Source organism: Aplysia californica, unplaced genomic scaffold, assembly GCF_000002075.1.
Source record: "Aplysia californica isolate F4 #8 unplaced genomic scaffold, AplCal3.0 scaffold00230, whole genome shotgun sequence".
Classification (NCBI taxonomy): domain Eukaryota; kingdom Metazoa; phylum Mollusca; class Gastropoda; order Aplysiida; family Aplysiidae; genus Aplysia; species Aplysia californica.
In genome coordinates, this window is record NW_004797500.1 from 1030362 (window position 1) to 1057108 (window position 26747).

General features: G+C 38.9%; 1 protein-coding gene across 1 annotated transcript in view; it reads left to right on the plus strand.

The window, feature by feature from the left end:
• Positions 1–508: 508 nt before the first annotated feature.
• Positions 509–26747, plus strand: part of LOC101855261 — a gene marked incomplete in the record, with an annotated part of 43447 nt that continues 17208 nt past the window's right edge. The window contains 18 exon segments of the mRNA XM_005099950.3: positions 509–846; positions 5197–5294; positions 6721–6789; positions 7630–7675; positions 8246–8362; positions 9976–10004; positions 10523–10597; positions 12044–12085; positions 12786–12847; positions 15151–15175; positions 16505–16615; positions 18611–18659; positions 19366–19456; positions 20061–20111; positions 21269–21359; positions 23586–23690; positions 25117–25207; positions 25858–25972. Of these exon segments, the coding sequence (XP_005100007.2) occupies positions 798–846; positions 5197–5294; positions 6721–6789; positions 7630–7675; positions 8246–8362; positions 9976–10004; positions 10523–10597; positions 12044–12085; positions 12786–12847; positions 15151–15175; positions 16505–16615; positions 18611–18659; positions 19366–19456; positions 20061–20111; positions 21269–21359; positions 23586–23690; positions 25117–25207; positions 25858–25972 (1316 nt within the window).

Here is a 26747-nt window from a genome sequence, read left to right on the forward strand (position 1 = left end):
CTCCTCCTCCCCAACCACCCGCCCCACCTACCCCGCATTCTCGCGCAATGATGTACAAGTGGTCCGGTATTCTTCAATCTTCCCATAAATTTTAATGTAGCCCACACGCGCAGGCTATTGACAGCATGCATGATTTCGAGTTGGTGTAGGCTTACCACATTTTGTTAATCAAAAAGAAAATATGGTAATCAAACCAAGGCCCGAGCATATATATACACATGTTGATCTGAATATCTCGCAGGCCATATAATAATAATATGTTTATCGAAATAGGAATGTGACAAAAGTTACTCCCACAAGTAAAGGGTTAGCCTGTTTAAATTATTCGAGTGGGCCTGGGCATGGGCCTCTTTGGCCCAGGTATGTTGCAAGACCACTTTTTTCTTCCAAGAAAAAACAAAAACAAAACAGAAACTGTTTCTGAATTGGTTTCGATTCAATTTATTTCCGAAGATGGATTCTAATTTTTAGATATGATTTTGTTACTCTATTGGCAATTCTGCAAGGGAAACATTTTCTGGAAAAGAATGATTTCTAAATCCAGATCTCGACCCATATCTTGATCATGTAGGTCAAGAGAGAGCACCAAACCAAGTTCCGTTTGAAATCGAGGAACTGGATTCTATTCCTATCCAATCTGGCAGTCTCAGTGAATGTTGGTCATCGTCAAAGAAACATGGCGGCTTCCGTAGTATGAGAACCTCAGCTGTTTCCAGACAACGGGTTTCGCGTATATTTTACAGTTATCTTTTAGTATTATTATTGAACTTCCTCTCTTGTGTTTTAATCTTGAAGTCATGGTTCTAACGAATCAGAAGGCCTACGACATTTTGGGTCTCCCAGCAGGTAAATGGCTATTTCACATCTGGCTGAGACTGAGAGTAGAGTATGATGAATTTTATTTACAATGAATTGTCCCTCCTAGTCAGTTTTAGCCTTCTAGAATCTACCCACATTCTCCCACTCAAAAAACAAGACAAAATTTACGTCTAGAATCTAGATCTAGAATCTATTAAGGTTAACTTCTTTACTTTTTAAAAATATTTTTTACTCTTCACAGCCTGGAAGTATTGCAAGGGGGAGAAATTCCGGTGATCTTGTAGTTCCGTTTGTTAAAGTCCACGATCCATCTGTTTACATCCAGAGAAGAAATCCAGAAGTCTTGAAGACCAAATACTATTTGAATTAGGCTACACAAAGAGCAGGAATGCAACCTAACTGCAAAGAAAGTGGCTATTCTCACCCGCCGGAAGTTCTCGCAAGATCAACTCCTCCCCTCTTTTCTCTCTCTCTGTCTCTTTCTGAATACTGTCTGTCGGTGTGGACGATCAAATTGACCAAAACAAAGTTAAAAAATGATGTTAAAACACAAACGTAAATTAATTTGGTTGTCTACAAAGATGCTACGGCTATTTAACTTTTCGAATTGAGCCGAACTACGCGGGTCGCCATTTTGTTTTGCCCGGAAATTCTCGCGCTACTCCTCTCTCTCTTTCTCTCTCTCTCTCCACTGCCCAGACAAAATTGTACGCTTTTAGTAGGCTACAGTTGTAATGGAACGTTTGTTCACGGCACAGAATTCTACAATTTTTCTGTTATCACAGTGTAGAATTCTGTGGTTTAGGGTGAACGCAAAACTTGGTGAACGCGCACCGGGTGAGAATAGCCAACAAGACTCGCCTGCACTATTCTCACTCCGGGTGAGAATAGAGGTGGCCAACTGCAAAACATCAAATTAGGATAAAATTCTGGGGGGCATGCCCCCCTGAACCCCCCCTCCCCCACCTCTATATTTTTATTAGGTCAGGGGGGCAAGCCCCCCTGAAACCCCCTACTCTTGACTTTAACGAACGAAACTACAAAATCGCCGAAATTCCTCCTGACTCCACCATGGCCACCTCCTCACCTGGGTGAGAATAGTGCAGGCTAGTCTTTTGGTTATTCTCACCCGGTGTGCGTTCACCATTGTTATAGCCTAGATCTAATCTAGGCCAACCAATTTTGCTTTCACCCTAAACCACAGAATTCTACACTGTGATAACAGAAAAATTGTAGAATTCGGGTGCCGAATTCTGTGCTGTGAACAAACGTTCCATTACTACTGTTAGCCTACTAAAAGCGTACAATTTTGTCTGTGGACAGTGGAGAGAGAGAAAGAGAGAGAGAGAGAGGAGTAGCGCGAGAACTTCCGGGCAAAACAAAATGGCGACACGCGTAGTTCCGCTCGATTCGAAAAGTTAAATAGCCGTAGCATCTTTGTAGACGACCAAATTACTTTTTTGTGTTTTAATATCATTTTAAAACTTTGTTTTGGTCAATTTGATCGTCCACACCGATAGACAGTATTCAGAAAGAGATCGAGAGAGAAGAGGGGAGGAGTAGATCTTGCGAGAACTTCCGGGCAAAACAAAATGGCGATCCCGTAGTTCGGCTCGATTCGAAAAGTGAAATAGCCATAGCATCTTCTTTGTAGTCAATAAAATTAGCTTACTTTTGTGCTGTAACGTAATCTTTTCTTTGCCTTTATCCATTTGATAATCCACATCGATAGAAAGTATTCCGAACTTAGGAAAAACAGGTCTTGTTTCACACTGGGTGAAAATAGTCTACAGTGGCAAGTCTCACCCGGGGTGAGAGGTCGATCGTATTTCTATTCTCACCCCGGGTGAGAATAGCCACTTCCTGACTCCATATTCATATTCAGTGACACTATTATTCAGTATGGAAAATTCGAAGGAAATTGAAAGACATTTTGACTATTTAGTTTTCAGTCAGCGATTGTTGGTAAAACTCGAGACCCAACAGGAAACATTACAAGTGCTCTCTATCTAGAGTTAGATCAGAATTGCAACTGATTATGACATGATTTACCCCCCCCCCCCCAAACCACCACCACCACCACATTCCCCATGCTCCAGGCATAAATTTGGCACTTTGGCCACTAAAGTCACTAGATCTACTAGATCTAAAAATGGAAAGAAAATAGGCCTAATTATTCATCACCTGTCTTTATCCGAATTGCAATTTAATTTAGTAACATGTGACAGGAATAGAATCTAGAGTGATACAGTTAGAGGCTTTTAGACTAGCCTACAATAGGCTACACATGAAGCTACAGCGTGCACATAGCACACCTCAGTGTTTAGCCCGATGTATATCCGCCATCTATTTTTGTTGTCTTCCGGGACATCCCTCATGCTTTCCTCGCCATTTAACTAGATCTACCCGTATTAGCGCGCGATTGGCTACGTTTCTATGTTTCATCGCCGACTGCTTGGAGAGTAAGAACATATGCCGACACCAACATTTTTTAATCGGGCCACTGGAAGTGTGCTGTGTGTAGGCCTAGGCCTTGGCCTAGCAGCTGTGACGTCAGATGCACACAAGGCAGCTGGTGACCTTGATATACGACTTCGCCTCTCCAATTCTGACGTTTGTGTACGTGGAGGGGGGAGGGTGCGGGGATGCGGGCGGCGCTGATCGTGGTGTAAGACGCAAGACGCGAAGTCTATGACGTCACCTACTGGTGTCACTCCCAGTTCTCGTCACCCAGTACCGAGAAAGTGTCGACACTGGGTTTCGCTGGTACTGCCCGACACTACTGTGCACACGCTTGTGTGTGTGTGTGTGTGCGCGCACGCGTTTGTGTGTTTGTGTGTGTGTGTGTGTTCAACTTTGAGGAGAAGGTAAATTTTTGGAACGAGAATTGCTGAGAGTTTATAAAAGATAACACAAATTAATACCAAAAAAACCCCCCAGACTCGGCGAGATCTAGCCAACAGTTCCTGGCGAGGGAAACCCAACCGGAAGATGTCAAATATAGATCATGGAGGAAATACGTCATATATATCTATATTTGGGCCAATCTCTAAGTGAGAGTCTGATTTTACTAAAGTTGAAGAAACGTATAAATTTAAGACTTTTTGAAAGGCAGGCGGAATGAAAATGAAAGTTCTAAGGCTGTTTGATGCCACAGGAGGTGTATGGCCAAGAAGGAGAAGGTTTCGGGTGGCTTTTTCTCCAGCTAAAGAGCTCATTTTCCACAATGTCTTGACACTTGTAATTTTGGTTCACCAAGGTGCTATTTGAATTTAAACTGAAGGAACACCGAAACTTAATTTCAAAATCTAGCCTTCTAGACTAGCCGTACTTTGGTTAGGCCCTATTGACTGAAACCTGTTGAGTTGATTACACAGGTCTCGTTAATAGTAGTTATTCATGTTTAAAATACATATGCATGTCTGTTGAGTAAGGCACCTTTTGTTTTCGTCTCAAATACAAATACGTGGTATTGCAAACTAAAAAGTTATATAATTCAGTATTTTTTGCCGTTTGTCAGCCTAACCATCATTATTAAGCGTGGCTAGCCTAGCCGTCTAGCCGTCATTATTATGGCTGACCTCTTCTATTTTTAATTCATTGTCGTTTTGATTTTAGTGTAATTTAGCATTCTCTATTTTGAAATATACTGGACTGAACTGATCTGGTCTGGATAAGAGTCGAATTCTCATGGTGTTTTCTTTTAATTGAAGGTAGCTGTGTATGCAGATTTTTTTACAGTTTTAAGCAGTTGACTTTCCTACTACTGTCGATCAGAGAGAAACTTTTGACAAGTTTGGAGGGGCTCTTACGTTGAGGCTGATTATGCTAAAGTTCGGATTAATGAATATGTGCTTTCTTTCCTCAATAAGATCCTGTTTTGTTACCAGGGGCCCGGACGTTTATTTAGTCTTGATTCCTGCAACATATGTCTAAAGGGGTTCCTCTTTCTGTCTTGCACACGTTTGAATCGGGAAATACATTTGTCAGTTGATTCAGTCAAGAGGGTGAGAGCATTCCTTTAACAAAAAATCCTGCATTCGTTGTTTAGAAGCTGGAACAGTACTCAAAGTTGTGTCTTAAAAACATTTCTTTTAAAATTCAAACATCTTACCATCGAGGCTCAAGAGGCTAATTTAATGCAACTAACTTTATGAGAGAGGATTGGAATTTATTTCTAGTCTAACGTGCGATCTTTTTTATAATTATGGACACTGAAAACATTTTTTTTTCAGTGGAACTTGACTTCACATTGTAAAGTGTGTTGCTTTTTGCTATGTTTATAATTTATAGATTGTTCGAAGTGTAATTCATTATAGTGAAGGAAATTCTTCCTGTGTGTTTTGTTTTAATAGCATATTTCCTTCTATTTTTCAGGTGCTGATTTGAATTCTGTGTTGCTGAAGTATAAGAAGCTGGCTTGTAAATGGCATCCGGAAAATGAGAGTGAAAAACACTCCTCAGAATCCCTCAAGGTGAATTCTTTTTTTTGACGATTTGTGAATGAAGTGAATCAAAACCTCTTAATCTGAAAATTTAGTGTATACATTACAGTTTTTATATCATTTTTATGACTGCAGAAATATATTTTACAGTTTAGTAAGGTCAAGATGCCTTTATAGTTTATAAAAAATCTGATTGAAAAAAATAATGTGGGACAAATTTGTATATATTTGTTAACATTTTCCACCCTCGCAGCGTGCAGCGCGCACCACTTATCCCCACGGACCAGATACAGGTGCGGTACACGCTATATCACACTGGCGCTGATCGGCGTCCCGTGGGGAAAAGGGACTTCTTCTTACCTTCGCCAATGGGCGTCCCGTGGGGGCAAAGTGTTAAGCTTATCTTATTTTATATGATGAAGTAATAAAATGTCACCATTTACTGTGTGAGATTGAACTCTTTTAAACCCCATCGGACTCTGGTCTGATACTAGTGACAAGTGTTTCGTTTTATTTAGTGCTATTTTTCGGAACTATTCCCGAACTAAGTTTATATATATAAGTAATGACTAAGCCGTTGTTTCCACCGTTTACAAGTTGGAGGCAAGCTTTAGGGGTTATAATGAAATGTAGTGCACCAGGTTTAGGTGACTGTAGAAAGAACTCTGGAAAACGGTGGAAAAACCTCAGGGTTTTAAAGAGTTAAATTGTCAATTGTGCTTTAAAAGTCAGATTGGACTGATAAGGCTTTGATGGTGTGTGTGTGGGAGAGGGTGGGGGGGAGGGTAAACTACTTGAATCTGGAACCTTTTTCCATTGTATTTTAATGGATCCTTAAACACTCATGCTTGTGTGGATGTTAACATTCTCAAAGAGTGATAGAAATTGGTTAAAAAAATTCTGTGACTCTGTATTTTCAGTATATATAACTGAATTTGACATCAGACTCTTACAACTGTGAAGGATGTTTAGCTCCTTATCTCTGGCAAGCTTCTCTTAGCGGCTTGTTGTGAGAATCGCTGTGATCGTGAGCTGCTGGCAGGGGCTCAAGCACATACATTCCTTTACGATGACTTCAATGTCAAATTACTTTACGGCACGGAATTTGCCGAAAACAGATCTCTTTTACCAGGAGTTCATTCATTAGATGAAGAACTATCAAAATAGGTTCACTTGTTTTGATTTAATGACCCGTTTAGTGACTTTTTTGTTAATTTTAGATTTAGTACCAAAAAAGAGCTCCGGCGTAGTGGGTTTACCTCCATCAGAGAATAAATGTTAAATTTGAATTGAACATTACTCCTTGATATAGGCTCGTTTCACATTGAAAGTTGATGTTCTTTTCTGCTCGGCATTTCTGTTAGCTCTGTATTGTCCTTTTAAAAAGAATTAGTTCCTAAGTGTGTGAATTTATAAATTTAAAAGCTTTTTTTGCTTGTTCATTCCTTTCCTAAAGAAATTCAAGCAAGTCACAATGGCCTATAAAAGGTTGACAACAAAAGATTTCAAGCAAGATTTATCCCTGGTAAGATTTGACTTTATTTATTTTTTCTTTTGTGTATAACTTTTAAAATTAACAAGTATAATTATTCATTATTTAATAGTACATGCCATATTAAAGAGGTTATTATATTTTCAATTGTTTTTAATCCTATCCCTTTAACCAAATTTGTCATTTTAAAAATCCCATCTGAAATGGTCTTTAAAAACATCTCATGTCTTATGTATTACTTATCTGATCCTGTAAAAGTTAAACACACTCTTACATTAAAAGCCCAAAGATGTTACAAAATGCACTTCGATCGTGCTTGGTATACAAGCAATCCAGAAACTATTAATATTTTTGGAGTCTCAGTTTTCACAGTTTGTTTGTTGATTACCTATCTTTTAACAAAGTGAAGATTTAGTAAGAGATTTATGGATTTTACTTGTAATTATAATATATATGGCTCTTTTCGTCTATGCAGACGGTCAATTTAGTTTACGATGGTCTTTAAGGTTGTCTTCTTGCAGCTTCTTTCATGGCTAATTCTTCCTATGTTTGAAGCGCAGATTCTGTTGCAGTGCTTGCATGTCAGTGATGTGGATCGGAGCTCTGTACTTCCGCTGTTTTCCTTTCGTCGTTGGTGCTTCTCAGGCTGGTTGTTTCTAAGGCTGCTCTCTAGCATTATAGTTCTTTCCTTTATCATTTTCCTCCATGTTTTCCTGTCCCCAGCTATTTCTTCCCAGATGCCAACGTCTACTCCAAGCTTAGATAAGCTGTATTACTTGTAATACACGACAGTGAAATGAACGCTGTTGCAAATGCCAATTATTGAAAGAATGAAGTTTATAATATTTGTTCTTTTCTTGTTTTATTTTGCAGACAGACTGCTTATCCATGTTCAGAGATGTTGTTTCCTTCAGAAATGGTATGTTTTAGTAGTCACAGTTTTCTTAATTGCTGTTTTATGGTATGCCTCATGACAAAAATGGTTAAGTTTATCAGATTGATTACAAATGGTAAGTACATCATTGTAATCTTATGACGAACGTGTCAGTTGTGGCATCAGTGGGCTTGTGGTTAGGCTGTCGAACTCACTACCGTAAGTTCGTGGGTTCGAATCCCTCCAGGGGCCCAATGTTGTGTCCTTAAGAAAAGCGCTTTACATGAATTTTCCTCACTTCACCCAGATGGGAATGGGCACCCTATTATAGACAGCAAAAGATCTTGTCAGTTTGTTAGTGTTGGAGTGTTTAATCAGCTGCTTTCACTGTATGCTTCCCGAGAAGCCGAAAATGTCTACAAATGTTCTATAGGGGTAATAATAATATAGCGTTAAGCGCGTAGAGCTTGCTGTCGAGCAGGAATATAATGCGCTACACAAGTGCTTTTTAAAAATTATTATCAATATTATAACGTATATGCTTGTCTCCCAACTCACTAGTGTTACTGCTTCCTATGGTCCCTTCATTCCAGCATTCTCCTATTTCTTCACCAGTGACCAACGGGTCCAAGTATGCCTCCTCAGACTCCAGTGATGAGAACAACTCGGAGGAGGAGTGCTCTTCCGACTCTGACGACAACTCCCCAGTCAACAACAAAGCCAGAGACAAAGGTACTGGAGACCAGGTTTTTTTTCCATCTCCATTTTAAAAGAAATCTACAGTTCAGCTCGTTCACGAGATGACAAAAGGGACTCTTCTGCATTGGAATACATGGCATTGGGCGATTCAAATTGTGAATTCAAAATTTTCTCCAAAAAAGAAATGATAAAAAAACAACAAACCAGAGCTCATGGAAATATTGCAGTGTTCAGTATGGGATTTGGGGGGGGGGGGGGCTGCTGGCTTGATAAGTATGAGGTTACTTTTCCTGGGGGGAGGGGCGCAAAGAAGAAGGGTTACTTTTCCTGGGGGGAGGGGGAGGGGTGGGGTGGGGGGTTGTTCTTTCAAGTTAAAAGAAAGAAAGAAAGACACTTAAGCACAAAAGTTTATTTGGTGGTGTAAAGAAAGTGTCAGAAACGCCAGAGGCATCCTTAAAGTGTAGGACCTACAGATGTAGTTGGAGATTCCCTTAATTTGTGAGGAGTTTGAGTGTTTTCATTCTAACTTGAAAGATTCCTTTTCTGAACTAGGATCTTTTCCTTCCAATTTAAAAGATCTTTTTCCTGAACCTACCTAGAGTCAATCGGGCTTAAATGACTTTTGCCATCCACTACAGCCCAGATAATGTTATTGCTCGGTTTCCAAGCTTAGAATGAATAGTTTCCTTAGTTAAATACTGCATACTATGTAACTTCTTTGGGCTTTCCGAATTCTTTAATGTCTGCACCATTTTCTTAAAGTGGATTCAGTTTGTAAATTTTCTGTTGTTTGGAGAATGTCCTTGACTTTGTCTAAGAAGCAGAGGTATTTGTATATCCTGTTTTTTTCTAAAAACGAAATCTGAAATCTCCCCAATAGGGAATATGAAATTGTTGAAGATAACACCACTCGAACCTGCTCAAACAACCGCATGTCCAAGACAATCACCTGCACAAACGGCTTCTTCCAACTCCCCTCCTTGCATTTTTTTCTCTATATGTGAGGCAGCGTGGTGGAATCAGGCTCTCGTCAATTTTTGGGCATGTAGAGATATTGGGATCACCTTAAAGCTTATTCACTTGTCTTTATGTGGGTGAAAAAAATATCCCTTTATCTTGAATACAAGTCGAGATATTTGCGAATGAAGGAGGTGGGGTCACCTGTTTTCAGAGGTAGAATTAGTGAGAAAATGGCCGCCAGAGATTAGTTATTTCCTTAGCTTCAAGAGTGCGTGGTAGCTGAAAATTTACATTTTTTGTGCCTTTAATCAACCCTTTTCAGAAAAAGCCATACAGAAATGAGTTCTTTAATGGGCATGAAAGGTGTGGAGCTTAAAAACAAAAATTTGAAAAAAATTCACGAACATGTGGAAAAATGCAAGTTTCTTTACTTTGATTATTTTGACGAGAGCCTGATTCCACCACGCTGCCTCACATATAATAATGACACTGTCCAAGATGTCTGCCTGTCTAAGACAACCACTTTTGTCTTACACAATGGGTGGCCCCCGTAAACAATTCTCATTGAAGTTCATTTGATCTCTCAAGGTGATTACGGATTTGAAATGGAAAAAAAAAATTCTTCCTGATTTTCTTGTTTTTGTCGCAGTTGTTACTTTATGCTTATCTTTTTTGGGATTCTGCAGATTACAGTTCGTCACAGGCAAACTCAGTGGTAAGTGAAGACCCACTTTTAGACGATAGAAATTTAAACAATGGATTTATTGTTCATGTTGATAACCCTTCTTTTGTGCTCTTCAAGAACTCTATAAATGTATAAATGTATAAATGTATAAATGGCACTGTGGAAGGCTCACTTCTCAATCTCCTGTAAGATTACTGTTAGTCCTAATTCCGTCTTGTGTGGATATTGAAACATTTCTATTTTTTACACACTGCATATTTTAGACAATAATTTCTAGAATCCTCCCCCCCCCACCCTCCCATCTACCACCAACACTCTTTACCCCTGTCCCCCATCCAAACTTAGGAAAAGGGGGGGGTGGGGGGGTGGGGTTGTTTATGGACCTCATTGGTTTCATCAGGAGGTTATTTATTGGGAAGCTTTTTCTGGATTTTTTCCTTAAGTTAACTTGTAAAATAATGCTGTATGTATTTGTTTCTTTAGTGAATTCACGATGTTGTCTTGAAAACAGTGTGCTAAATCTGAATTATTTTGCTGTTTTCTCTCAGTCTATACCAAATTCAGATATAACAGAAGAGGAGAGAGAAAGGCGTCGAGCTGAGAAGAGAAGAGCCAAGAAAAAGGTATTTCATTTTGATGCAAATGTTTTTGAACCATAAGAATGCACTTTCTTACCTCTTTGAGCCCTCCCTTGCCATCTGTACACCAGTGAGCGAGACCCCCATCCCCAACCCGGCTCGCCTGAGATAAAACACATTCGGAAAACAGCTTTTACTACACGAGGCGTTACTGATTATTTTGAAGAACTTTCTGAATTAGATGCTATTAACGACAAAGGCTACCCTTAGAGGGATTCGGAATATGATTCTGACAATCATATGAATGTTAATGATATACTGCTCAGGAGCTCAGGCAGAGGGGCATGGTAGCCTCAGGAGGTCAGGGGCCAAAGGGTTAATGTTGAACTACACTTAAAGCATTCACTTGGTATCCCTCTAGGCTGTTCACTGGTGGATATGACATCCGTTAATATTGGTACAAGACTGTTGTCTGCTGTCTTTTTTATTTACTTTTATGCTAATTTTGAGAATTTTTTTTTGGGGGGGGAGGGGAGGGGGGATAGGGGCTTCTGTACTGTAAGTGGTGAAGACTAGTAGCTTGTCTCTCTCTTGCCCTTTTCAACTCCCAGTGGAGCACAGGCCGTCAACAGCACTACTCCAGCGAAGCCTGTCCTGAGCATCCTTTTCTATCTGTTTCCATGATGTCCCCGCTTTTTCAATTTCCGCTTGTACCGCTCGTCTCCATGTCATCTTTGGTCTTCCCTTCTTATGCTTTCCTTGTAGGTTCCACTTGTGGCATAGGTAATCTAGTTGTTAGGCTTGTAATAGTTTGTGGGTTCAGGGGTCCAAGGCTCATCTAACACAAATAATGCCGTTTGGGTCGCCTTTATTAGTGATAGACCTTAGATTCCGAGGTTCTGTCTCTTAAATAACCTTTCAGTGTTGCAAGGGGCATTAAACCCTTTTTTTTTTTTTCTAGTGGCTTGCCTTCTTGAGGTCTTGATAGTTTGCCTTCTTGAGGTCTTGATAGTTTGCCTTCTTGAGGTCTTGACAGTTTGCCTTCTTGAGGTCTTGACAGTTTGCCTTCTTGAGGTCTTGATAGTTTGCCTTCTTGAGGTCTTGATAGTTTGCCTTCTTGAGGTCTTGATAGTTTGCCTTCTTGAGGTCTTGATAGTTTGCCTTCTTGAGGTCTTGACAGTTTGCCTTCTTGAGGTCTTGATAGTTTGCCTTCTTGAGGTCTTGACAGTTTGCCTTCTTGAGGTCTTGATAGTTTGCCTTCTTGAGGTCTTGACAGTTTGCCTTCTTGAGGTCTTGACAGTTTGCCTTCTTGAGGTCTTGATAGTTTGCCTTCTTGAGGTCTTGACAGTTATTGATTTTCAAAATCGAGTGAATGTGAAAATATATTTTTCTTACTGAATGTGGGTTTTTTTCAAAATTAAGTGAATGTGAAAAGTTATTTTTCTTACTGAATGTGTGTTTTTTTCCCCCTATTTTTATTTCATTTAACAGCGACAAAGAGAAAGAAAACGTTTGGAGAAAGAACAAAAATCCGTGAGTAAACACTTTACATGACAATTTTCTGAGTGAATTAAAGAGCTGTATCTATTTTATTTTTTTTTGCTTTTGGATTGAAGCTTTTTTTTAGTACTATTTTTGTTGGCAAATGGCCTATCTTTATTCTGTGTTCGAGAATACACAAAATGTTTTGTTGTTTTTGTGCACTTGATTTTGAGAAAAAGATTGTGAAAAATCTGTTCGAGGAATGTTTTTGTGACTGTTCTTTGTCTTCATGTTTCAGTGATGTCACAAACCTTAATCAAAATGCACCTGTCAACTCATGACATATTTTTCGTACGGGTGAAATGACTCTTACTCTTACGATAGGTTGGGAACTTGGACAGAAATCAGATTGATCTTTGTGGGTGGTTGGCGGGTGTGCTCTGGTGTTGTTTGCTCCCTCTTTCTTGTCAAACATCTATTGTTCGTCTGTAACCTCCTCCTTTTTTTATGTTTGTTATTCTTTTGTAACACCCCTAATCTTTGGCACTTATATGACCTTATTGTGTTGCAAGTGCCGTAAAACTCTCAACAAAAACTGAAGAATGATCTTTGTCCTCCAAAGTAATCCATGGTTACAGTATCCTCCTTTACAAAATCATCTTACTTCAGGTATATTGCACATTTTCAAAACTGTTTTATTACTTGTGTCTTTTTTCTTTTCACAACTTTTGTCTTTTTTTCTCTTTTAAAGAACTCTTCAAATAAAAAAGATGGCAGATCAACGTACGGTGATGACAAGTCTATATTACACGAGTAAGTACATGTTGTTTAAAATGTTTGTGAAGAGAAAATGCTCAGAATCTTATGATAAATTATTTTGGTAGGTTTAAGTGAAGGGTATAGATTGTGAAGCACATAGAGCTTGCTGTTGAGCAGGGATTTGCGCTATACAAAAGCTATTAAATTATTAACGCTTTGCCGTCACATCTCGCCGTGGATTTTCCCCAAAATGCCTTTGCCTTTGATGGCAAGGGTTTTTACTATATGAGCTTTGTGATGGCAAAGTGTTCAGGGTGGATTTTGATAAACTGAAAATAAAAGTTTATATTTGATAGCACTCGTATCATTCTTATTCATCCTTCACCTCAAAAAAGTAACCTACTGTATTTGTGTCTATGCTGTCTGGACTTCTATATGTTGACGTTTTATTTGTGTAAACAGAGCAGGGATTGACATTTCCTGTAAATTTATGGAAATCCATAATTCTGATTTGCTCCGTCATTTTCCGTAAGTGTACTTTCAATGGTGAGTCGTTCTACTATGTGTACTAATCTACAATTGAATAAGTGTATTTTTCCAAATCTGTAGAGCCCGCGAAATATTTAGTAAATTTTGGACTGATCAGTTTCCATCCTTAACCCCCCGGGGCAGTGCCACTGACTGAAGTGTCTTTAGGCCATTCCCAAAGGGGGGACATTTCTCGTTCAAGCATAGTTGAATTGTAAATGGGCTGACTCATGTCACGCTCATAACTGTGCCTGATCTACAACAGGGAACTGCTGTTTTTTCTTTCCTGATCCTTACTATTGTCATTTTCCTCTACTTCTTTTGTATGTTTGTCACTCTCTTGTGACCTGCTACTTACGGGGTGCCTTGATAGTTGAAGCAGACCTTGTGCTGTTGAAGCTAGAGAGGTGAGCAGTCTAAGTCTGATTCCCTGTAAAGACTTCTCGGTTGACACCCACCCCTTGGCACTCATATGACCTTATGCGGTTGCGAGCGCCGTAAAACCCTCTTCTATTAAAAAAAATAAATATATATATATATATATACATTCCTGAACAGAGGTGTTTGTAAGACTCTAGCAGAGTGTTCAGAAGCTGAAACAAAAAGCGTGGGTGGCAGTTTGATTCTGAGCAATTCTTTGCCCTAATAAAGTTTATTGAAGTTGTGGAATGTGAGACTGCGTGGTGGAATCAGGCTCTCGTCAAAATAATCAAAGTGAAGAAACTTGTATTTTTTTGCAGGTTTGTGAATTCTTATCAAATTTTTGTTTTTTGGCTTAACACCTTTCATGCCCGTTAAAGAACTCGTTTAGGTGTGGATTTTTCTGAAAAACGCTGATTAAAGGTACAATAAATGTAAGCTTTCAGTTGCCAAGGACTCTTAAGCTAAGGAAATAACTAATCTTTGGCGGCTATTTTCTCACTAATTTTACCTCTGAAAACAGGTGACCCCACCTCATTCATTCGCAAATATCTCGCCTTGTATTCAAGATAAATGGATATTTTTTTCATTCAAATAAAGACAAATCAACAAGCTTTAAGATGGTACCAATAACTCTACATGCCCAAAAAATTGACGAGAGCCTGATTCCACCACGCTGTCTCACAAATAGTTACAGGATGCTTGTGATTTTGCAGTAGTTATTGTTTCCTGCTGGGCAAAGATCTGAACCCTAGACTTTGTTTGAGAGGGGAAAGGGGATGTTATGCATTGTGCTTTTCCAGATGTTGTAGTGTTCATGCTGTGAGGGGGGAGAGAGAATGATTAAGTGTACTTTTTTTTTTTTTTTTTAAATTTGTTAGGGCAATGCAAGTTGTATCAATTCTATTGAAAAGTGTGTGAAGTCACTTTCTCTGTCGGTATTACGATCTTTGACTGATAAGAATAGTACGATTTACTGTCTTGAGCCTGCTTTTAGTGTTTACTATTGACTCGGGAGGTTCATGATGATTCAGTACTTTCATATTTACTGTTGTGGTTTATGTTCGATGTTTTTGCTTTTAATTTGCCGACTGTCGAGTTTTATCATTGAGTTTTATCATTGGCTGAGGGCTAGAGGTGAATATGTACTCTTTCTTTGTTTTCAGAAAAACGGATTTTTAAGGACAGTTGTAATAGGCGATTTTTGGACATAAACACATCAGGAATTGAGATTGGGGGAAACTACAGAACCGATTGGTTTGATATTTACAGACATGGTGCAATGTCGTTTGAATGCTTCAATTGTATTAATTTTGCCATTTTGGCCACAATGGGCATGGTCCCTTTTTGGTGGTCTTTCAATGTTCCTCACCACAAGCTAAACTCAGCATGTTTATCTTTACTTGCAGGGATTCAAATTCCGGTGATGACACAGTGAGTTTCCTTTTTTTCATAATCAGTGTTATTTCTTTCTAAACTAGCGGTTCTTAACCAGCAAGTCTCTCTCACACATATTTGCCCACCGGTATGATGTAAAAAACATAGGTGAGGCAGCGTGGTGGAATCAGGCTCTCGTCAAAATAATAAAAGTGAAGAAACTTGCATTTTTCCACAGGTTTGTGAATTTTTTTCAAATTTTTGTTTTTTGACTCAGCACCTTTCATGCCCATTAAAGAACTCATGTCTGTATGCATTTTTCTGAAAAAAGTTGATTAAAGGCACAAAAAATGTAAATTTTCAGTTACCACGGGCTCTTAAGCTAAGGATATAATTAATCTTTGGCGGCCATTTTCTCACTAATCTTATCTCTGAAAACAGGTTACCCCCACCACCTTCATTCGCAAATATCTCGACTTGTATTCAAGAGAAGTGAATATTTTTTTCACCCAAGTAAAGACAAATGAACAAGCTTTAATATGATACCATAACGAATGCCCAAAAATTGATGAGATCCTGATTCCACCACGCTGCCTCACATATTTAGTGTGTTTGTGAAGGTCTGAATACGAAAGTTCATTTTTGTATAGAAAAATATTTTTCTCTATTTTCAGTATGGGTCCTCACAGACTTGCGGTTTCTAAAAAAAAATTATGAATTTTCAAGACCTGACTTGTGAGCAAAGATGAAAACGAAGCCTATTTATAGTGGGTTGTTCACGGGTGCTCTGTTGTGATTTGTGCCTTCTTTCATATCAAACGTGGGTGGTTGGCGGGTGCTCTGGTGTGGTTTGCTCCTTCTTTCCTATCAAACATCTATCGTCCTTATCTCCCCTCCTTCTTTTTTATGTTTGTTACTCTCTTGTAACACATATAATCTTCTGGCGCTCTTATGACCTTATGCAGTTGCGAGCACGGTAAAACCTCTACTAAAACTAAAACTAAAACTTTCTTATCAAACAACCATTGCCTTAGTTTTACCGCCTCTTTTCTGTGAATTTTACTCTCTTTTAACACTTTTAAATCTGAAGCACTTATAATTACCCTCTAATCTTTTAATCTTTAGCACTTATAATTACCCACTAATCTTTTAAATCTCTAGCACTTATAATTACCCACTAATCTTTTAAATCTTTAGCACTTATAATTACCTCTATGTGTGGCAAGTGCTCTTACTAAAAGTAATCTGAGGGGCATTGTCATTTTATGATGTCTGATAGACATCTTTGGTAGCTGGGGGAAAGTACATATTTTTGTTGGAATTAGTAATGTATTGTTTTGTTCTATTTCAAACCTTTTGGTTTTTGTTTGTTTTTTTCCCTTCCAGGTATTTGATCCCACATCAGCATTTTTCACTAAGGTTGTCAGTAAAAAGAAGAAAAACGGGCACGTCCCGGATCATTCCCACAATCACAAAGGCCATGAAAAAGATGACGAGGTAAGAACTTTGTTTCGTAGTATGGTGTCGAAGTGGTAGCTTTTGCCTCACCCTTAAAGGAAAAAAATAAATCACAGAAACTGCTGTACAGAAAAGTGGGAAGACATGGGATAACATCAAGTGGCTAGCTAGCACAAGGTTAGAAGAAGGTGGAAAGAGTTTGTTGGTGGCCTGTACCCTGGTGTGGGGTGAGAAAGGCAATGATGATGATGATGAAGGAAAAATCTGGCTGACCTCGACTTAAGCGGAACACAAAGAGAACGCTTACTTGCGATAAAAGCGAGCGAGTTGGGACATGCGCGTGAAATGTTACTCAAAAGTTGCTTGTTGCGCACAAAAAGCACGCTCGCTTTATGGCGCCTGAGATTTCAAGCGACGCTTGAAAAGCCGTAAAGAATCAAAAGTTTGTTCTTTCTCGCTTTCCAGCGTGTACTTGGTGCCGCCCCCCCATTGTTGTCTGACTGTCTGGTCATGACTTGGGTGGTTCAGAATGTATTTTCTCTCAGTCTCAGTGACAAAGGCACCAAAATGGATGTCTAGTCTTTGGTATCAGCCGTGTTTAAAAACCTGCAATTTGGTACGAGAGAAGGAAAAACCACCCAGATATACTTGAATGTCTCTTGGCTCATTCTCAGGTAGGACTGAAAACGAGAAGGGCTTCTTTTAAGTAAAGGAAACAAATGGTGATATTCACCTTCCACTCTTCTCCTTTTATTTATCTGATGAAACCCCCTTCTTTTGCGTTTTCCTAGGATAATTTTTGGCAAAACACTGTCTAGCAACAACAGTTTGTCTTCACTCGAATCCGCCATGGCGCCAAATGCCCAAGTTCTTACCAGTTCACAAGCGCGATTTGCAATCTTTCTCTGTGTATACCTCAATGACAAGCAAACGCTTTCTTCACAAGCGCTCCCGCTCGCTTTTATCGCGAGCAAGCGTTCTCTTTGTGCGTTCCTTTAGTCTGAAGAATCGGATATGGCTGTGGCAAATTGGGTTGGTCACTGCTGCATACTGTAGGACAGGGGGGGGGCTCTCGTGGCCTAGAGGTTAAGGTGTTGACCTCTCATTCAAAGGTCCCGGGTTTGAATCCGGGCTTCTACCGAAAAATTTTGTTTTCTAAAATTGTCTCGTTTCACCTCTTTTCCTGCTGTCTGACCATGTTCTGTCGTCTGCTTTTGTCTCTACTTTCTGCTCATACCCCCTCACCTCTTTGTCCCCTTCCTCTGGGCTCCTGACTCTTTCTGCAGCCTTTCTACGCTACTCACTGGCTCCTTCTTACTTCTGTCTTTCTGCCACACCACTGATCTTCTGGCAGGGAAGATCTACACCTAGCCTTCTCGGACTAGGGCAAAATATCTCGAAGGGCGCGTGTGCAAGTTTCGCACGTTTAAGATCCCTTGAGGGTCTAAAATCGATAAGAGTAGGCTTCGGCCGCCACCTGAGCAAAAATTCAAAATTTCCTACCAACTGAAAAAGTTGAATGTGTCCCGCGCTCTCATATGATCTTATGCAGTTGCGAGCGCCGTAAAACACTTACCACCCCCCCACCCCCCCAAAAAACCTGTAGGACAAGTGTCAACATTGTGGTTGATACATATTATGTCATTTTTTTTTTTTTTCAAATTTTGTTTAATATTTCTGGACGTATGTGCTATTACAAGGTCTGATTAGTTTGATATTAATGAAAAATCCACTTTAATGGCTGCCTGTCCAAGGCAATCACCTGTACAATTTGCCACTTCCCACTCCCCCCCCCCTCCCCCCTTGCGTTTCAAAAATATTATTATGACATTGTCCGAGAAGTCCACCTGATTAAAATAACTACGTTTTTTCCTCGACAATGGGTTGTCTTCGTAGACAATTTTGACTACTCCTTTTGGGAACCTGATTCCTCTTCCTATTAAATTATAAAGATTTTTGTTTTTTTCTGAACTTGGAAGGGAAAAAAGGATGTATTTGATAAGTTGGCCCAAATCTTTTATTTTTTACTTACAGGTTGAAGATATAGTAGATCCCAGAGTACTCAGAAGTAGACAACTTGCCGGTAAGTTTAATTGTTTCAGGTTTGAAAGGGTATTTAAAAAAAAATCATTCATGCCATCATCAATACGAGCTATTCAGTCGTTGTCAGAACGACATTATTTTGTATGTCCATCCAGTGACTATTTTTGTGTGTTTGTCTGTGTATGTAGGTGTGTTTGTGTGCGTGTATGTGTTTGTAGTTGCGTATGTGTGGGTTCGTGAATGTGTGGTTGTGTGTGCGCGTACTCGTGTGTGTGTCTGTTGATGAGTGTCTGTGCATGTATGTTTTTACCCTGCTACAGCAAATCCCTTTCAATGTAGATCAATAAATTGTTATCTTATCTTAGTTTTGTAGCAGATCGTCCAGTCTCTTCATCGTTGTCTTTCTGACTTGTTCCATTAATTTCTATTCTGCAACATTGTGTGGGTGGTAGGCGGGTGCTCTGGTGTGATTTGCTTCTTCTTCCCTATATCCAACATCTATTGTCCTTATCTCTCCTCCTTCTTTTTTGTGTTTGTTACTCTCTTGTGATACCCCGAATCTTTGGCACTCAATGTGAGCTTTTTGTGTTGCAAGTGCCAAAGTTCAGTTCCTCTGTTGTTCCATAAAGCTTTTTCTATAGTCTTCACGTCATTTAATGACCTCAAGTGTAATGCAGTTGAGAAGATGCAATAATTATTGTTGTTCTTTTTCTTCGTTCAGACAAATAAATTTTGTTCTATTGCAGTCCGTGGCAATGAAATGGCTCAAGTTGATCAATATACAGCTGCAATACAATTATTTACAGAAGCCATCAGTCTTGACCCAGTAGATTTTAGGTAAGATGTGCTCCGGAATGTCTTCGGAAACTTGTTAGATCCTAGCAACAAAAAAAAAAAGGTCGATCTTGTTGGGGCATTGCCCTAGCAGCGTTTGTGTTTGCTCTGTGTACATTGCTGTTTGTGTTAAAAAAATTTATTGAAAAAAAAAGTGAAGATGTTTTTACTACGCCCTCGTCGAAACAATTTAGATCATTCAGGAGGCATGCTTAAGAACCTGCCTATCAGGGCCAACCCAGGCTGAGAAGGACGTAAAATCTCAGCTTGAAGGAGGAGATTGACAGGAAAATGCAGTTGCGGTGTGGCCATTCGTTTTTGTACTGCTAATGTTAGACGTGACTGAAATTGTTTCTTTAACATTTTTAACATTTGATTTAACTGTTCATCTTAAAATCCCACAAATAAAGTTGTCCATTGTAGACATACATACAGGTAAAAAAAGTATACTAATGAATAACCCTATTATGCATTTTTCGATATCAAATTTTATGATTTGTCAAAACGTGAAGGGAAAGTAACTTTTGACGGAACACTGCGACAGAATCTATACATGTCATTTACTTGTTGGGACTCTTTTTTATTTCTTTCTTTTTCTTTCTTTCAGGTTCTTTGGAAACAGATCTTATTGTTATGACAGAACAAAACAGTACGATAAGTAAGTTCTCACCTCTTCTCTTTGCTTCTCATGTGCTTTTTTTTTGGCTCAGAATATTGGAGGTTTATGCGTGTAGTTATCTGTAGGTTTTGTTTGTGTCTTATTAGTTTGTCGTCAAGTAATGTCAGTGTTTTTAATGATAATTTAACCCCCCGGGGCAGTGCCACTGACTGTAGTGTCTTTAGGCCATTCCCAAAGGGGGGACATTTCTCGTTCAAGCACAGTAGAATTGTAAATGGGCTGATTCATCATGTCACGCTCATAACTGTGCCTGATCTGCAACAGGGAACTGCTGCTTTTTTTTTCCTATTCCCTACTATTGTCATTTTCCTCTATTTCTTTTGTATGTTTGTCACTCTTGTGATCTGCTATTTCCGGGGTGCCTTGATGGTGGAAGCAGACTTTGTGCTGTTGAAGCTAGAGAGGTGAGCAGAGTAAGTCTGATTCCCTGTAAAGACTTCTCTGTTGACACCCCCCTTTGCGCTCATATGACCTTATGCAGTTGCGAGCACCGTAAACCCTCTACTATAAAAAAAATATTTTTTTTTAATGATAATTTATAAATTAGTTTGGATCAGACTTAAAGTTTGGACTGGCTTCCCCAATCAGATTAAATTGCTTTTTCTACAGTGCCCATGAAAAGTTTCAGTTATTTTTATAGCTTTTGGCTAAAAAAAATGGTTTCCTTTGCCTCTACTACAGAAATCTGATTACTGTATTGTTTCCTTTGCATGTACAGAACTATGACATTTTCTTATGTGAGTAACCTACTGATAAATTTGTGTTTTTGATTGGTATTTGTGACGTGTGCTGACAAAATGAGTTGCTTCTCGGATTTCACCTTTATGGAAATTGATACATCAACTTGATAGGTGAAGTTTGTACAATTTGTGAGCATGGAATAGTAAAAGACACAGTAAACTTGAACAAAATGGCATCAATTGAAAATCTGTAATTCTGACCGCAGTGTTGATTTTCAGCCGATATCTCCATTCTGGGATCGTGAGAAGTAACTCATTTTGTCAGCACATCTCACATTTGATTTTGAGCCCAGTAAATTAAGTCTAGTGTGTTGATTTAACTGTCTTTGTTAGGCGACACTCAAATTGATCTATTATAAAGATTTCATTTGTAAACTTGTGTTTTTCATTACACAGAGCATTGAGAGATGCAGAAAAAGCCATTCACCTTGATAAAGACTGGCCCAAAGGTTATTTTAGAAAAGGTCGTGCATTAGCAGGATTAAAAGTAAGTTGGAAGTTTATTTTACTCCTGCAAACCATTTAAAAACCTGTATACTGTTATGAAATAGTCATGTTTGAAATCTCTCTTTTCCTGAATTTATTTTATAAGCTTTTTTTTTAACGATATAAGAGTAAATTTTAAAATTTTATTACAAATAAAGGCATCGCACATATAAAGTTGCTTGTTGCAGTCGCATAGATTCTACTAAGAGATAGGAAAAATAAGCATTCTACTCTACTCATGCATTATTAGGCACTTCAAGTGGTTTTTTTTTGGTGGTATTTGATTTCTCTGCCCTGTGAGAGTGATGGTTTGTGTGTTTGTGCTTGAGCGTTTTGCCCTTTGTGGAACAGCTGTTTGATGAAGGTTAAAGAATAAAGTTTTTGAGTGGGGAACAGTTCTAAGCTAATCTGAGGTACAGGAGAGGACAGTTTCTTTCCAGAGGTTTATCTGTTTTTCCAGATAAATTTAAAAAATGTAATTTCAGAATTTGTTACGATTTTGTAATATTCTTTCTTTTATGCTGAAAATTTACTTTTACGTTTTCATCCCTTGTTAACGTGTCATATTGCACCTTATATTAATGTGGGTAGTTGGAGGGCGTCACTGGTAGGTCGTACGTCTTTATTTTCCCCTCTGTTGTTTCTGTTTGTCTGTCTGACTTTTTCCCACGACTAAATGAATATTCATGTGTTGTTGTGCTTCTCTTTACTTGAACAAACAAACAAACAAACAAACAGACAAACAAACTTTATATTAAATTGTCTTACTTCAAGATATATTAGACTACTGTATGTGGGTGGTTGGTGGGTGCTCTGGTGTGGTTTGCTTCTTCTTTCCTTTGAAACATCTATAGTCCTTATCTCCCCTTCTTCTTTTTTTTTTACCTCTTATAACACCTCTAATCTTCTATCCCGAGGCAATGCCACTGACTGTAGTGGCTTTAGGCCATTCCCATAGGGAGGACATTTCTCCTTCAAGCATAGTAGAATTGTAAATGGGCTGACTCATGTCACGCTCATAACTCATGCCTGATCTACAACAGGGAACTGCTGCTTTTTCTTTCCTGATCCTTACTATTGTCATTTTCCTCTACTTCTTTTGTATGTTTGCCCAGGGGCGAAGGCTGACTTGTTTGACAGGGTAATCAAAGTGAAACGGGACTTATAGATATGGCCTGTAGATATCACACAAGAATCTTACTCGAGGTGGCGACTCTGAGTTGTGAATGAAAACAAATCCGGAATTCATATTGTATGTTCAACCGCCAAAATAATCGGGAAAGTATCTTATTAAATATCAGTTCCAACTAAAATTAAATGTAACTTTAGATGTGAATCATAAACACAAAGCAAAGAAGCAGAGATGTCAGTACTAGATCTATATGTTATAGATCTACCAGTAAGTCTAACTCTTTGGTAGAACATGACAATTATCATTTTTTAAATTTCACATTTGACTGTTTTTGTTAGCCTTTCACGGCCAGGAGCTGGTGTCATAATCGAGGTCACGATCTGATTATAGGACGGTAAAAAGTCGAGGAAAAAAAACAAGCACACGCAGCAGTCAAGAGATTATTAGGAGTTAGTTCCCCTCACATTTGTGAGGTAGACTCGACCAGCGTTAGTTGGCATAAATAATCAGGGCTTGAGATTGATTATAACTGTGGCCCCAAAGGGGTGAACAGGGTATATGTGGCAATGAAACAGCTTGGACTGCTATGCACATGTTCCCTCCAACTCTATTGATAGACTCTTCCAGCCTCACTTTAAGCTTACTTAATCAAAGCTTGCGACTGCTTATGGAGTGGCCCGAGAGGGGTGAGGAGGCTATTTCCGTGGCCGTGAAACCGTTTTGAATGTTAGGCATACTGTTCATTGTTGATTACGAACGTCTTTATACATTTAATTTAAGAGGTTTACGTTTAAGGATGAATTTGACAGCGACAATGTTTCAAAATTAGGAAGGGAAGCAGTGATTATTTGATTATATAGATGCTTCGCCCCTGTGTTTGCCCCTCTCTTGTGACCTGCTATTTCCGGGGTGCCTTGATAGTCGAAGCAGACTTTGTGCTGTTGAAGCTAGAGAGGTGAACAGTCTAAGTCTGATTCCCTGTAAAGACTTCTCTGTTGACACCCACCCCTTGGGGCTCATATGACCTTATGCAGTTGCAAGCAGTTTGTTTGAAGTTTCACTGTCTGACAGTCTTGTCATTCCTGAATGTTCCAGATGTTTAGTGATGCAGAAAAAGCCTTTATGCAAGTACTTAAGCTTGATAAAAACTGTGATGATGCTGTGACAGAGCTCTTAGAAGTGAGGACACATCTTCTTATGGTAAGCTGAGGGGAACAGTACCATTTTTGTTTGATTTGATGGTTTCCTTTGAAATTTATGATTTGCAGTATCTTATAGAATGTGGTGTGATATGAAAATGATAAATAATGATTTAATTTATTTAGCAGATATCCACACTCTACAGCATGCTCTATATACTTTACAACCATTATGGAAATACTTAATTGCTTTAAGGCTAAAACAGCACCTGGGCATGGATGGCTGGTGCCTCTATAAATAAATCATTGATGGTCAGGTCAGACTTAATTGCTTTACCTCAGTTTGAACAAATTAGCGCATTTAACAGCTCAGAGTATACTTGCTGATTTCTTATGATGATATCTGAGCTGTCAGAGAACATTTTTTTCACTTGGGGGAAAAGATGCTTTAGTTTAGTCTTTGAAAGAATGAAGCATAATAATGGTGATGAATTTTATCCTAAATAGTAAATACTAACATTGACAAACACATTATAATTTATTCATGGCAGCAAATATGTGATGCAGCGTGGTGGAATCAGGCTCTCGTCAATTTTTGGGCATGTAGAGTTTTTGGTATCATCGTAAAGCTTTTTCACTTGTCTTTATTTGGATGAAAAAATATCCATTTATCTTGAATACAAGTCGAGATATTTGCGAAAGAAGGAGGTGGGGGTCACATGTTTTCAGAGGAAAATTGGTGAGAAAATGGCATCCAAAGATTAGTTATTTCCTTAGCTTAAGAGTCCGTGGTAACTGAAAATTTACATTTTTTGTGCCTTTAATCAACGTTTTTCAGAAAAATCCGCACAGAAATGAGTTGTTTTATGGGCATGAAAGGTGTTGAACCAAAAAACAAAAAGTTGACAAAAATTCACAAACCTGCGGAAAAATGCAAGTTTCTTCACTTTGATTATTTTGACGAGAGCCTGATTTCACCACGCTGCCTCACATATTGCTCTGTCTGTCGTTTTGACTCGTCTAAGAGAAAGAAAACTCGGTAATGTTTGGTAGAACTAACATTATGAGACACATTTTTGAAACTCAATGGAAACACTCGCCAACTAAAAAAATAAGGGACACAGGACAAAATTAAAACAAACAGAAGAAGTGGGTGGTTGGTGGGTGCTCTGGTGTGGTTTGCTCCTTCTTTTCTAACAAACATGAATTGTCTTTATCTCTCTTCTGTATTTTTAAAATGGTTGTTACTCTATTGTATCGCCTCTAATCTTCGACACTTATATGATCTAATTGTGTCGCAAGTGCTTTAAAAATTTTATTTTAAAAAAAAAAAGAAAAATTAGCTGAAAAAATTCACATGACTTTAGGGGTGAGAATGTTGGCTAAATTTGGTTTATCATTGTTCTCTCCCCTGTTGTGCTCGCCTGCGCCCCTGGACCCTTCCCACTTCTGGACCCCTCCCACCCCTGGTTTGTCTGCTGCCACAGGATATGGGGTTCTCGAAATCGCGATCTGAAGCAGCAATTAAAAAACACGACTCTGTCCAAGCGGCCTTAGATTCTCTCCTAACTGGATGCGGTGAGTGAGACTTGTGGATTTTTTTTCTGTTGTTCATTTACGTCTGCTTTTATGTTTCAACCTTGTTCACTAAGTTTGTCGTATGGATAGATTTCTGGTCGGACCTGATTGTATTGTGTTATAGATCTACAACAGGGAACTGCTGCTTTTTCTTTCCTAATCCTTACTATTGTCATTTCCTCTACTTGTTTTGTATGTTTGTCACTCTCTTGTGACGTGGGGTGCCTTGATAGTCGAAGCAGACCTTGTGCTGTTGAAGCTAGAGAGGTGAGCAGTCTAAGTCTGATTCCCTGTAAAGACGTCTCTGTTGACACCCACCCCTTGGCGCTTATATGACCTTATGCAGTTGCGAGCGCCGTAAAACCCTCTACTATAAAAACCCCCCCCAAAAATGTAGGTAGGTTCTGGGTGAAAAAAAAATCAGTAACACATGTTTTCATTTAGGTTTTTATTAGATATGAATTTTATGTATAGAAGGCAGTATTTCATATTTTCGTTATACTCTTTAGATTTAAAAATTATGATGTGAAGAAATAAATGTAATCTTTTTACCTATCGGGTAGCTGTGAAGATAACTAATTGTTGCCATTTGTCTGTTCCTGTGTTCACTTCAAATCTTGATGTTCTTCACTGCGTTTTTCTCTTGCCAGTTGATAGCTCAGTGAGTGATTTGTATATATCCGACGATGAAAACGAAGGCTTTAGCGTCCATCGGCCTGCCCCAATCCCTCCTCCAACATCACACCCAACAGATGTGAAAATGGAGTAAGTTTTTCTTTTCTTTTCTGTATCACTATATTACTTGCTGTGTTGGTTATAAGTTGTGTTGAGGGAATGAGGATTCTTTTTTAATTTGGAATTTCTTGTGTGCTTTTTTGATAATGACTGTTTGAAAATTAATTTTGCGAAAAGCTTTGGTAATCTAAAAGATGGGAGGTTCTTTAATCGTTTTATAGAGTAACTTGTATGCTTTGCCAAGACTAGTTTTGCAAATGTACGAAACTGTCTAGCAATACAGTTTTTATCTTTGCAAGAAAGTGAGCCTTTAACTAAATTAATAATTACTAAAGTTGCAGTATAGTCTAACCTGTCTATAATGGTCACTCAAGATCATAGAGTAAAGTGACCGTTATAGGCAGTGGTCGCTGTGGACAAGGTCCGAGTCAGGGTCACTTACTAGATTTGACAGGCAAAAATACCCAGAAGGCCACCCTTTGTCATGGAGAAAAGTGTTTGTCTTAGGAAGATTGACATCTTGGACAGTGTCATGATAAGATAAAGAGAAAAAGCTTGAGGGGGCAGTGGGAAGTGGCTGTTTGTACAGGTGATTCTCTTGGACGGGTGGCCATTGGCTGTTTGTACAGGTGATTGTCTTGGACAGGTAGCCATTGGCTGTTTGTACAGGTGATTCTCTTGGACAGGTGGCCATTGGCTGTTTGTACAGGTGATTCTCTTGGACAGGTGGCCATTAGTGCTTTGTCTGTACTTGTGTATATAAGTATGTGTCTAATGTCGCTGTTGCTTTGTCTGTACTTGTGTA